The 12,931-nt window shown below is 55.4% G+C and overlaps 1 protein-coding gene across 1 annotated transcript; it reads right to left on the bottom strand.

Moving 5' to 3' along the window:
• Positions 1 to 6,536: 6,536 nt before the first annotated feature.
• On the bottom strand, positions 6,537 to 8,561 carry VRTN (vertebrae development associated; the record flags this gene model as incomplete). The annotated part of the gene is made up of 1 exon (XM_080618775.1): positions 6,537 to 8,561. The coding sequence occupies one exon, from the start codon at positions 8,559 to 8,561 to the stop codon at positions 6,537 to 6,539; it is 2,025 nt and encodes a 674-aa protein (XP_080474901.1).
• Between the last annotated feature and the right edge of the window lie 4,370 nt (positions 8,562 to 12,931).

Genomic DNA, 12,931 nt, shown 5'->3' with positions numbered 1-12,931 from the left:
CGTCCCAGACCAGAAACAAGGAGGAAGGCAGGCTGGTGGCTGAACACCATCACTCCTATTGTTGGAATAAGCTGGCAGAGACAGCAAGGTTTTCTCCATGTTAATAGTGACTATAACGATAATCGTAAGTCAGAGCCCCTGTAAGGTTGGTGTCCCACAGTGCTGGGCCCTGAAGATACTTGTAAATGGCAATTTCTATCCAAGAAGAGACCTGGGAGGGGTGGGGGCCTGAAGGACTCCACTCTCGACACTTGATCAGGGCCTTGCACATCAAGAGGAATGGAAAGAAAAGGCCAACAAGACACACAGAGCCTAGGGTGGGAATGCTGTTTGCAAGGGAATGAGGTCCAAAGGATGAAAACTTGGAGGGAGCCCGGAACATAGGGTGTGACCCAAAAACACTTCTTCCCATGCCTCAGAGAGGGGTATCTCCATCCTTCCAAAAGCCTCTGCTGACAAGCAAGTCCCACGCATCCCCACTTACATCTCACTTTTGCTAATTCATGTATTGTCAGCAACAGTCAGGTGCTTCGGAGGTGGGTGTGATGGCAATGACTGCCTCAGGGGGCTGGAGTTAAAAGGCCCTGCTTCACCCCTGCTCTGCAGCATCCACCTTGACACTCCCTTCCTGCTGCCTCCTTCCTCTGTGTGCAGAGGGCTGCAGGCAGACTCTGGGTGCCCATCACCCCCTTCCTGGGGTTTCTGAGCAGGCTGCAGCTGGCTCTTCAAGAGATGCAGCATGTTCTCCAGCTGGGTGCCATTCAAATGTACATTTCATCTTTAAGAAGCATGTTAATGTCTGCGATGCTGTTGTACTTGAGCCATAAAAGAGAGAAGTGCATCAGAGACCTGTGCAGAAGCTGGTCTGAAAGTTCTCATTATGTTTTATAACATGAAAGAGCTAATAAAAAAAAAGCAGGAGCAAAGACCGTGTTTGTAAGGACATGGAGCTGGCTAGTGAAGAGGTGAGCTTTGCGGGAGTGCTGAGCTCATTTAAACCTGAAGGTGTTTATGCAGTTCCTGAAGGAAGTCATAATCCAGCTGGTGTCTGGGCGACTTGGAGGGAGTTGTACTGCGATGTAGATCACAGCAAGCAGTTAGTGTTGGAAGCGGGATGGTGATGTAGGCTTTTTGCCATGCATGGACAGACAAGAGTTAGGGAGAGAGAGAGCATCACGTATGTTCTGTGTAGTAGAAGCACAAAATAAAATGTGCTCAAAGAGGGGCAGAAGAGCACAAACATCAGGAGGGAATAAGCAGGTGTCTTCTGACGGTGGACAGTGGGAGACAGAATTTGCAGGGAAGGACGGAGGTGTCCAGAGGCGATGAGATAGCTGAGAGAGGAGAGGGGAGGGGCACCCGCACCCAGCAGCTAAGGGATGGTTTTCACTGCTGTCTCCTGTGTGTGCCTTCCTGGGCATCCATCCCCCAGATAACAGAACAGGACAGATGTCTGTGGGTGCCCATGTGACCACGCTCCCCCCCCCCAGTGCCATCTCAGCTAAAGCCGTCCCTGTCTCTCCCCACCAAGTACACAACCATTGGGGCTGCTGGACCAGAATCAGCAATAACAAACTGTGTTTGCCTCTGAATCTGTGATTCTGCCAGCTGGGTCCCTTCAGGGGCTGCCATGGCCGGGGGGAGGGCACCTCATCCCTCTGCACCCCAACCCACCTCTTTGTTTCTAATTGGAGACTCACAGGGAAAGACTGTTGGGCTAAAGGGCCAACAGAATTAAAGTGTTTTCTGCTAATAGCCTGAATCTCTACTGATCTTGTCAAACGGGGCGGGGGAAGAAGGGGCTGTGCCAGAGCATCTCTAAGGGGGCATTATGCAAATGGAGAAATTAGTTGGAAACAGCCTGAAGGGAAACATGTGGAAATCTAAATCCAAGGACCAGCATGGAGACTGCTGCTGAATAACTTATTATAGACTCACAGCGTCTGCTGCAGCCGCCTGAGCAGAAGGGAGGGAAGCAAAATGGCAACAAGGCACAGCAGTCAGGGAAGCTCCAAAAACTTGATTGGACTTTAAAAATAGAAGATGTTAAACTAAACCCTACCAGTGGATGGGGAAGAGGTGACTCTTCACCACTTCCCTCCTGTCCTGCCAGAGGAGGGGTCCCTGTCCCACTCAGGGTCCACCAGCACCACAGCAGCGCTCCATAATGGTCTTGATCGCGCAGGGGGCACTCAGATGTTTTGGATGAAGGTTAGCTAGCCTTCAGTCCTGGCCTGACAACATGTCTAGCCCAGAAAGAAGGGAGTGCAGGGAGCCTGGCAAGTCGCAGCTGTGGGAGGGGATGTGAAATGCAGGGAGAGCAGAGATGGTCTGTGGTGATGGAGCAGGACTCCTGGTGGCTGGAGAGGGAGGATTTGTGGTTCTCTGAGCTGGCGGTAGAGTGAGATTGGTTAAATTGTGATGTTTTAAAAGCACGTACACCTCACCCTGCTGTCCTTGCCCGCACCACGGAGCTTTCTAAAACATAGTCACAAGAGATGCTGAAGAGTCCCTTCATACATCAGAACAAGACCCCCCCCCCCCTCCACTCATGAGTAATTCGTTACCCATTATTTACAACTGAGCTCCCCACCAGCTGGCTACAGGTGCCTGCCACTGTGAATAAAGGTAATGTCTGGCATAGACACAGCCCTGCAACCCTCTGGCCCCAGCAACCCCATCCCATCGCCTTCCTGTTCACTGCTCCCCAAATGCCCCTGCCCTGCCCCTGTTGCCCCACCAACTTCCCCAGCCCTTGCCCTAAGCTGATGACACCAAGAGACAGACACAGAAACTCAACAGAAAGCCCATCCCCTGCCCCGTTCCCTGTGCCCATGCACAAACACTCCTTTCTTGTCTCACATGCTGGGCAGTTTTGGGGTTGCAAGAAGTGACAGGTGTCTCAGATGCCCACCTTGTATGGAGGACAAGACCTTGGAGACCAAGCCAGCCTTGCTCCCTGTGACTGGCGGAACATCCCCTCCTTGCATCCGTAGCCCTGGAGATGCTCCTCCCTCAGCCAGGAGCAAAAAGCTTCATGGCCTGAGGTGTGATGGGCTTTGGTTTCTTTTCCCAGCAGTGAAAAACACGTCATCTTTCAGCTTGGGCTCCTTCTGTAACCTCCGATGTCCAGGTGAGCACTTCCTGGCGGGCCTTTCTCTTCAGAATCAGCTAAGGACAGGGTGGACAGAGACTGTGCCAAGGCAGGGCTGGCCTTTGCATCCTGCGTCCTTCTGGGATGCAGCCAGGAAGAAAAGTTGCTGAGGAAAAAAGCATCAGCGCCTCAGGGCATATCTGAGCGACCAACACATCTGAGCCTGCTTCCCCCAGCTCCGCTTGCACTGCTCACCTCTTGGCAAGCACTGTGGCATGTTGAAACCCCAGCTGCTGGCTACTGATGGGCGCTGGGGAGCCATGACGAGGGATGCTGGGATAAGGCCATGCTGGATCTCTCTCCTCTTCCCAGAAGGATAAGGTGAGAGGGTGGAGGAGAAAACAAACACAAGACCTTTGCAGGTCCCTGTCCCTGGCCAAAGGGATCCCCTGGGGCACTGATCCTCCTGCAGCCTCCCAACCAAACCGCGCCTCCTTGCGGTCAGCCCTGGGGTGGGTGATGTGGAAGCCAGCGGGGCAGGATGTTGGGTGTCCTTCCTGTGGCACTCCTGGCATCTTCATCTACTTGAGAAGCCAAAGCCCCTTGCAGAGGTAAAGCTGCAGCCTGCTCACAGGGGGTCCTTCCTGCTGCACAGGCAGGCTCCCTGCACACACTCATGCAGCTGCAGAAGTTGCTGGGGGCTTCACTCTCAAGCATCTGGGTTTGGCAGGAGGCGTCCATCCTGCTGAAGCTCTCCCATCTTCCTCCAGCGCTGTGGTTACTGAAGCGATGGAGGAGGGACGGGGAGAGGGGCAAAAGCATAAGCCAGGGAAAGAGAAATGAATGCAAATAAATGCAGTATCTACCAAAATGCCATCCTCAAAGTAATATACCAAAGTCTAGGCACAGGCAGTAAATTCTTGACAGTATTAGGCTAGAAAGATCGAAGATTTTCTTTCCTGAAGTGCTTTCATATCTGAGCATTTTCTCCAAAACTCTGGCGTTTCCCAGGTGTTGACTGTACTAAATTAGTATTACACATCAGCTCATTTGCTTTCTAGAAGAAAGGCAGGGAACACTGCATCTGCACCTTGGCCAAGTCACTGGGATGGAGCCACGCTGACAGTCATCAGATGGGGGCTGGTTGAAGGAAGCTAGGACAGGTATTGACAGGTTATTAATATTTTAGAAGATCTGCTGGGCTGGAGGGCAGGATCCTTGAGGATCCATATGAGGATTGATCTTCCATGTTTTCACTAACAGGCTGGTATAGGGAGTGCCTTGGTGCCATTGTTGATGAGACAAAACCAGGAGGGTTTGGAAACACAGAAGAGTAAAGAAACTGGGCTACCTCGAAGGGAGGAGGGATGGGGACAGGAGGAAATGCAGGGAGATTTGATGAGGGGCTGCTAGCAGGAATTGCTGCCGCAGGCAGGGAGCTCCTCTGCTTGCAGGGACTGAGCAAAGGCCTGAGCCATTGCTCCAGTGTGTAAAAGGCAGATCTGACATGAAGATCTACAGAGCAAATCAGTTCTGCAAAAATATCCATGAGGACAACAGCAGGGCAGCAGTGGTCCACAGCTGGACTCCAGGAGACAGGTACTGCACATGAGAGGTGGGGTTTAACGGGAAGGAGGCAGAGAGGGTGGTAGCATGGGGTTAAGGGGAATCTGACATCCACAGTCGGAAAACCCCCCTCCCTGCTCATCCAAGGAAATAAATGCTCTGGGAGGGTCACGATTGTACATTCACAGCTGCTGCTGCTGCTGCAGCCATCATTGCCACTGAAAGCTATCTCCAGCCTCTGGCAGTTTAGAGACATGGCTAATCATTCTGGGGTAATTACCAGCTTACTCCCTTAGAGGAGTTCACTTACAGCTAATTAGTCCAATTGCTTCCTGACATACAAAGCCCAGGCGGCCAGGGCTCCCTGCAGCAGCACACGACACTGCTCTGCAGCTCCCATCTCCCCATGTGCCTGCCTTCCTCTCCCCCTGGGTCACCAACTGCCCCAGTCCCCTCCTCTGGGACTTCATAGGGTACACTGGGGTGGGTGGATGGATGGTGACGAAATCCCACTGACCCTAAAAACAGCAAGCTAAATGGTCTCTTCAGAGATGCACCACTGGCTCACCATTGCTCTTCTGGGGCTGCCCCCACCCCACAGCTTGGGCCCAAGAATGCCACAGGATAAATCTGAATGCCATTTTCTCCTGTGGGTTGATGTAGAGGAAAAGCTCAGCAGGGCTTTCTAAGCCTGGGAGGCAACTCCTGGCCACTCACCAGGGACAGCATGGCTCCTGCCAGGCCTCCAGAGCACACACCAAGCAGATCGTCCCCACCATGCCCCAGGAAGCAGAAAAGGACCTTCACAGGAGCCGGGATTGAGGTGTGCACAGGGACTCCCCACCCGCCAGCCAGTTTTAAATGAGGGGGAAGCCTTCTCCAGAGATCACACAAGCAAGAGTGAGAAACTGCACAGGACTAGGATTGGAAGAGCCTTTATTGCTTTGGTTTCTTACAAGTGAGATATATGCATCTAGCCTTGCTGCAAGGACACACACACAGTGTTCAGCTTGCAGCATGGTGAGGGGATGCAGGGACACTGGGTACACAAGGTTTGGTCTCTCTGTCTCCTCCCAGGCACCAGCAAGAGACCCTGAGAAGGTAAAGTAGCTGGCAGCTGTGAGGAAGTGAAGGATTGTGTGAAAGGTTATTGCTACAAGACCAGAAAGGCCAGGGACAGCTTGTCCAGAGCCTGAAAAGGACACCAGCTCCTAGCTTGGCGTTCCCAGCAGACAGACTTCAGTGGAGACACAAACTAGTCCCCTCCTCCATCAGCCTCTGCTCCTTCTAGGGAAGATCAAGACAGCCAAAGGCAAATATTAAAAGCCAGGAAGCCAAGGTGGGATTGCTACAGACCCCAGGTGGAGCATTTTTTGTCCTTAGCTGGCTAGAATCCAGACCAAAAATATTCCTCCCATAAAGCCAAGCACTTCTCACCCTTACATAAGGCTGAGCCAGCACAGTTCTGCTCACTGAAGGGATGCTGGGCACCTCCACACTCATCCTACACATCTATATTACTCATTTAAGCAAGTGCCTGGGGCAGAGAGACCTTCACATCCTCTGCCTCAAGAGGCCTAGCAGCATCCCATGACACTGGCACAGTACTGCCTCCCTTGCTCACCCTCCAAGCAAAGAGAGGACAACCCCCATTGCCCCTCTCCTTTGGGGCAGCTCAGTGCCTCCTCGTGTCTTTGGGAATCAGCACTGCGAGGATGCTCCCATAACTGATTGAACCACACAGAAAAGAAAGCCAGAGACTAGGAACAAAACAAAACCAAACCGGAACAAAAGTTACAGCAGGGCCCTAGCCCCGGTGCCCTACCAAAGGCATGCCAGCAGAGGAGCTGTGGCCAAGCCAGCTGGCAACTCACATTCAGGCATCCACGAGTGTCAGCCCATCATGCAGAGCACGCTTCCACATGTAATAGGTGGAACGGGCTGTGAGCGGGAAGCGGGCACTGAACTCCTTGTAGGTGGGGAAGGTCTTCGACTCAAAGCGCTGCTGCAGGAACAGCTTGGCCTGTGCCTTGAACTGGGCAGTGGCAATCACATCCATCACGAACATCCGGCTGTTGGCTCTCTCCGACATGGCATAGCCTGAAATGGTGTTGTATGGCATGGCCAGAGCTGGCTTATCTAGGTGCTTGGTGGCTACCTCCACGTGGCTCTGGGGCTTAAGGCCTGGCTCTGCTCTTGGAGGTGCCAGGGAAGCCACACGATTCAGTGGCTGGCTGGAGCTGGTCCAGGGCAGGTCGCGCTGCCCGACAGCCTGGCAATTACTCTTCCAAAACCAGTAGGCTGTGGAGGAGAGAGACGGGTAGCGCAGGCGGTACTTGCAGAAGGGCAGCCGCCATTGCTGGACCTGCCTCCTGGCCACATCTCGCAGCTGCCTTCTCCAGGACAGAGAGGGCCTGAGCTGCAGGAGACTCCTGGGTGCTGGCCGGTCTCCATTCAGCCTCTTCCTAACAGGCACACTGCTGGGCTTCAACTGCAGGAATGGCTTTCCCATATCTAGAGGCTTCTGGTTATCCAAGGGAGACTGCAGAGGTTTGAAGTTGGGGTTCTCCTTGATGGCTTTTCTTCTCCAGTTGTAGTAAGTGGACCTGGAGATGCCAGGAAAGCTGCGCTTGAAGCACCGGTAAGGCACCAAAGTGTTCATGGAAATGCATTTCTCTAGATAGGATTTGGCTCCTTGCATGAAGATTCCTGCTTGGATGGGGTCTAGGGAAGGACTTGGGGATCTTAAGCTCCCCCGTGAATTTGCTGACTCATCCACATCAGCCTTTTTGGGGACATCTCTGTGAAGCTCCTGCAACGCATGGGCCTCAGCAAGAGTGGATGCATCACCATTGACCATGCTCTGCATCTCATGCTTCCAGGCGTAGTATGTGGATCGGGAGATTTCTGGAAACATTTGCCGGAAACGCTGGAGGGGGATTATATTGCCCTCCTGAAAGCAGGACTGGAGGAAGTGTTTAGCTGCAAACCTGGCGGCCGCTTTCTGACGGTGCTCACGAGACTGGCGCTTCCAGCGGTAGAAGGTGCTTTTGGTAATGCTGTATCGGTCACGCAGGTTGGAGTAGGTGAGCTGGGGGTCACTGTTCAGCAGCTCAAGGGTCTTCATGGGCTGCACAGGAGGCTCTGGTGAAGGCACTGTGGGTTCTAGCTCTTCCAGGCCAACCACAGCCACAAAGTATTGTGCTTTGAAGACCTGCCGGGAGAGCTGCTGCCCTGACCACATGATGTGAAGTGTGGAGGTTCGCGGGCCACACTTCCTGGGTCGGATGAGCCGGTTGAAATAGGGCCGAATCTTCAAGTTGCTCATGGGGTAGATAGAATAGATGTTACATTGCAGTACTGAGGCAAGGGCATAGACATGCCACATGTTGGCAAAAGTGCCAGGAAAACAGGTAGCTTTGATATCGGCATCAAAGATGGCCTCCAGGATGGCCATAGGGAGACTGGTCATCTCTGGGGTCTCCTCAGTGCAGAGGGAGTAGCGGGCAGCCTGCAGCATCACCTTGGAGTCAATCATGCCATTCAAGTAGTATTGCTTGTGTAGCAGCATCTCCACCACTGTACGCACCTGCAGCTCCAGGCTGAGGCTGGGGTTGCCCCAGAGCAGCACGCTGGCTGCCTCAAAGAGGTGGTTCCCCTCACCCTTGCAAACCAGGGGTAGCATGTTACTTGGGGCATCCTCAGGATAGAGGCTCCTGGCTACCCGGTCAACCTCCAGCTCCTCCTGAAAATGCCTTCCACAATAGCCAGGTAGGGAGAAAGATGACAAGGTCCTCTCCGCCTCCAGCGCCGCACTGGTGAGGCCCTCCAGTCCAAAGCATTCGGTGGCTTCCTGCAGCTCCTGCAGCACAGACTGCACCAGCTGGTGCCGCTGGATCATCCTGAAGGATGGCAAAAAAAAAAATGTCACTGGAGATGAAGACAGTGCAAGCTCCAGACCACTGGGACCTGGCTTCCAGGTTCAGCTCTTCCCCAAAGAACAGGGCAGGGAAAAGGGTGAAGGAAAGGCTGCTTCTCACCCCTCCACCCACACTCCCATAGACAAAGGAGGAAGCCTGAGTCCCCACAGGCAGACCTGGGACAGGGACATGGGGTCAGCTTGCTCTCCAGTGACCTCCTGTGGGCAGCACACAGAGTACACAGCTTCCAAAGACACGAGTCTAGGTGAAATTAAGGAGTGACTGCACCCATCGGGGTGGCAAGCCAGGTCACCTCCTACTCCTGCATACCTGGCTCTGCACCTCGCCTCACCCCTACACCTGTCTCTCCCACCAGTAGCTCCATCCCTTTCGTTTTGGGTCCCAGGAGGGACATGGCTCAAGGTGGTCAAGCCCAAGAGAACAACGGAAAAGGAGCTTGCCCCTTCCCTCAGAAAAGGGCACTGCATCTGCCCCCACTGCATGCACCAAAAACTGCTGTCACAGAACGCGGGATGGGAGGAAGGGCCAGAGCCATCCCAAGCCTCAGTCACTGCTGCCCCAGCTGACACTGGATGTCACTTGCTGCTCAGCAGACACACACCACCAGCCATGAAGAAGCCGCACAAGGACGGCTTCTCCTAGACGAGCTACCAGGCAGGAGACAACCCAAAAGCACAGCTGGAGCATGAGCACTGGGTGCGTAGTTCAGAGGCTGCACGGAGCCCTCTTCCCTGCCTGAGCCCATCCCATTCCCGTCCTCCCTCTCTCCGCATGCCAGTTCCCACTCAGGCAATCCAAAAGCTCAAACCCTCTTCCCCCGCTTTGTCAGCTCTTTGACACCTACGTGGCTCTGCCCCCACCGCTCCGGGAGCTTTCATGACAACGGCACAGTCCTTATCCCGTGATCCAGCTCCAGCAGCACAATTCTCCTCAGCACCCTTCCACCACCAGCCAGCCCAGTCTCTCCCCTCTTGAACCACTATTCTCCCAGGCACACTACCGCACTCAACCAGGGAGCCCAGTCTCCTACATTTTCTCCTAACCTTTTCACCCCAACACACAGGGCATCACTTTGCAGTCTACTTGTTCACATCCCAGCTGGAGCCTACCTTCTTACAACATTTCACAGGTATCACTACACACTCACAGCTCTGTGGAGAGAGAGAGAGGGAGAGAGCAGAGCCAGGCAGGAGAAGCAGCAGCAGCCCTGCAGTAAAACAGATGGCCTGCCCGACCTCTCCCAGGTCTCAGACCCGCACTTTGCTGCAGATAAGGTTATTATTGCCATGGCATCTACGGCCCCTGGCCATGACCAAACAGCAAATTAAATGAGGTGCCACAAAATCACACGGCCACATCCAGGCTACTTCACCACAGGGAGTCTGTGCTGCTGCTGCTGCTGCTGCTGTCCCCTTGCCTTTAATCAGGCCACAGCTACTCATCAAACCACCTCTCTTCCCATGCCCCAAACTCCTCCAGAGTCTCCTGCGTGTTGGAGGCCAGGGCCTTCTTACAGCTGTTCCCACAGCTGTGGAGCATCAGGTATCAGAGACAACAAACATAGGAGAATGAACACAGCTGTGATGCAGGGGCGATAAACTTGTCCTAAAATCCTGGTCTGAGCAAGTATGAAGTTGCCACTTCAGGTCATGTCTGTATTGTTGTCTCTTGGGAGTTCACAGAAATTCATAGAAGTTTATAGCAGTTCTGACTAAGCCCATAGTAAGCAACATGTGCTAGAGGAGCTGAAGCAAAGGCATTCCTCAGGAAAGCTGCAGGGCTCACAGAGCCCAAGTCCTCCTTCATGGCCAACCAAACCTTTTTGGAGTCAGCCACCACACCCTGCAGCAGTCACTGCCTCCCCTTTCAGTCCTTGCAGCCCAGCTGAGCGCCGTGAAGGCAAGGCAAGCTTTGCCCGGGGAAGGAGCGAGGAGCTGTGGTAGGCTAGGGAGCATCAGCAACCCTGGTCTTTTATGGCCTACCGGGCACTTCCCACCGCCTTGGGTGGAAGAGAGAGGGCAAGAGGGAAAGCTGGAGGCACAGGACTTAATCGTTTCTGCAGCAATAACTCCACAGCCTCAATGTCACCGCCAACTCCTGCTGCTCAGAGCAACAACAGGGCCACAAAAGCAACCCTAAGGCAAAAGCCACAGCTGAAACAGGAGAGATGAGATCCTGGGGCAGGGTGAAGAGGGGCTTAGGTAAGCCAGATGCAGAAGTCAGCCCAGCTGGGGGATTGAGATCACCACCAGATCAAACCCAGCAGCTCTCTACACAGAGGAGCTGCTGGAAAGGGAACATTTTTCACCTGCACACCCCCAGAAAAGCAGCTGAACACAACAGACAAGCACTCCCTAAACTGCCTCAGCACCAAAAGGTAAGCAAGGGAGCTTTTCGCTGTTGATAAAGGAGGTTTTACCTAACCTTGCTGCTTTTGCATTGTAACAGATAAGCAAACACTTGCAGATCACGTTCCCTCACCTGAACTGATGGTCTGGTGGCATCCAGTAGTGCAAGTTCCTCCAGCCGGAGCCAAAAATGCTCCCGCCAGCAGGAATCCAGGACACTTCAGCCCCAGCTGGCCGGGAATGCTGCTGCTTTACAGGAGCAGGAGTGTCCATGTATCACAGCCCAGCTGGGCTCAGTGCCTCCTCACTTTCCAGCCCCAGCTGCTCGCTCAGGTCACTCCAACAGTAAAGGCTCTTACTTGAAAGGAGGAGGTGTGAACCACCATAACCACACAACAGAAGCACTGAAGTGGCAGTCTCCAGGAGCTGTCTAGGCTAGAAATATCACCATACCAGAAATCCCAGGGGGTTTCTGGTGGGTGAGCAGCACTGGCAGCCCAGGCAGCACGAGAAGCCTGCTCCATCTGCCAACACCCACATCTCCACCAAGCCCAGACACGGGGGAACCCTCTCCTGGAGAGAGAAAAGCCACAAACCCTCCTTTAACCCAGGCCGAAGCACCGCAGCTCAGCCTCGTTCCGACCGTCTCTCGAGCAAGGCATGGACAGCTCGAGGGCGAGCGGTGCCTGACAGCAGCCTCCAGCCCCGTCCTCCCGTGAGCGCTCCCGCTTCCACTCCGCGGCCGCTCACGCCTCTCCCGACCGCGGACCCCTCCCCGGGACGGGGACAGCCCCGGGTGGGAGCACAGGAGGGCTGCTCCCGTCTCCCGACGGACAAAAAGGCGAAGAGCCGCGGGGTGGGGGAGAGGTCTCCGGTGCCCAGGCAGCTGCCGAGCAGGGACCGAGGGCAGGGGTCAGGGCGCCCGCCCGCCGAGGGAAAGTGCCCGCCGCGGCGAGGGAGCTCACGGGGTCAGGGAGCCGCAGCCCCGACTGGCGCCCAGCCCCGCACTCACCTGGCTCCGCGGCTCAGGTCGCGCCCTGGGCCGCCCCGCACCTTTAAGGGCGGCGGCAGGAAGCGGCACGGAGCCGCCGCCGCCCCGGTGCCAGCCCCGCAGTGACCCTCGGGAGCGGGCGGCCGCGTGCGGCGCCGGGCCGAGCCGGGCCGGGCCGCCCCTCCCCGCCTGCCCCCTTCCTCCCCTCCCCCGCCAGGAAGCGGGCCATCCCCGCGGCCCCGGCCCAGATGAAAGCGGAGCGGGCCGGGGGTCACTTCCAAAGCTAAAGTGATAATGGCCATTGTCCCGCCGCCGCCGCGCTTAAAGGGCCCGCCGCCCTGCCCCGCTGCGCCCCGTGCTCCCCGGCACCCTGCCGCCCCACAGCATTCTCCCGCCCCATACCTTCCCCGGGCCTGCAGTGACCGAGCCCACTGGGGCTGCGGGGTGGGATCTGGGTGCCTGCTCGGGGCACCCCTCTTGTCCCACGGGGAGCAGCCAAGTCCCGAGTGGGTGCCACTGCAGCCTCCGGCGTTGGCACAGCCCGTGTGTGTGTCTGCCCCCTTGCCCCACTCGCTCCTGCCAAGGCCATGGTCCTTCCTCCATGATGCTAGCTAGGAGATAAGTTAGGCTTTCTTCTCCCCTCCCTAAGTGGCGCCCATCCTTTCCCTGGCAAGGCAAGGCAAGGCTGGTGGGACTCACAGGCTTCTAGGGCTGACAAAACTCATCTGTGCTGCCCTTCAAAACCTTGTTTCTCTGTGAGAAGCACCCAAGTGACAGCAGCTGGGCAGCCTCCTCGACAGGCTTGAATCTGCCTGCCTGTACCTGAGCCCTCCGTGGAAGAGCCTTCCACTCTGCTATCTCTGCCCCGCTGCCTCTCCAGCCTAATCTCGGGCCAAGATTCCCTGTCCTTAACTCCCGCTCATACAATGGGTTCATCCTGTCCCTCAATCATCACGTGAGGCTGTGCAAACAAGCCTGCATGCCAGGCACC

The sequence above is a fragment of the Psittacula echo genome (assembly GCF_963264785.1).
Source record: "Psittacula echo genome assembly, chromosome: 5".
NCBI classification, from domain to species: domain Eukaryota; kingdom Metazoa; phylum Chordata; class Aves; order Psittaciformes; family Psittacidae; genus Psittacula; species Psittacula echo.
The sequence above is the reverse complement of the archived record's forward strand: the minus strand, read 5'-3'. Positions and strand labels throughout refer to the sequence as shown.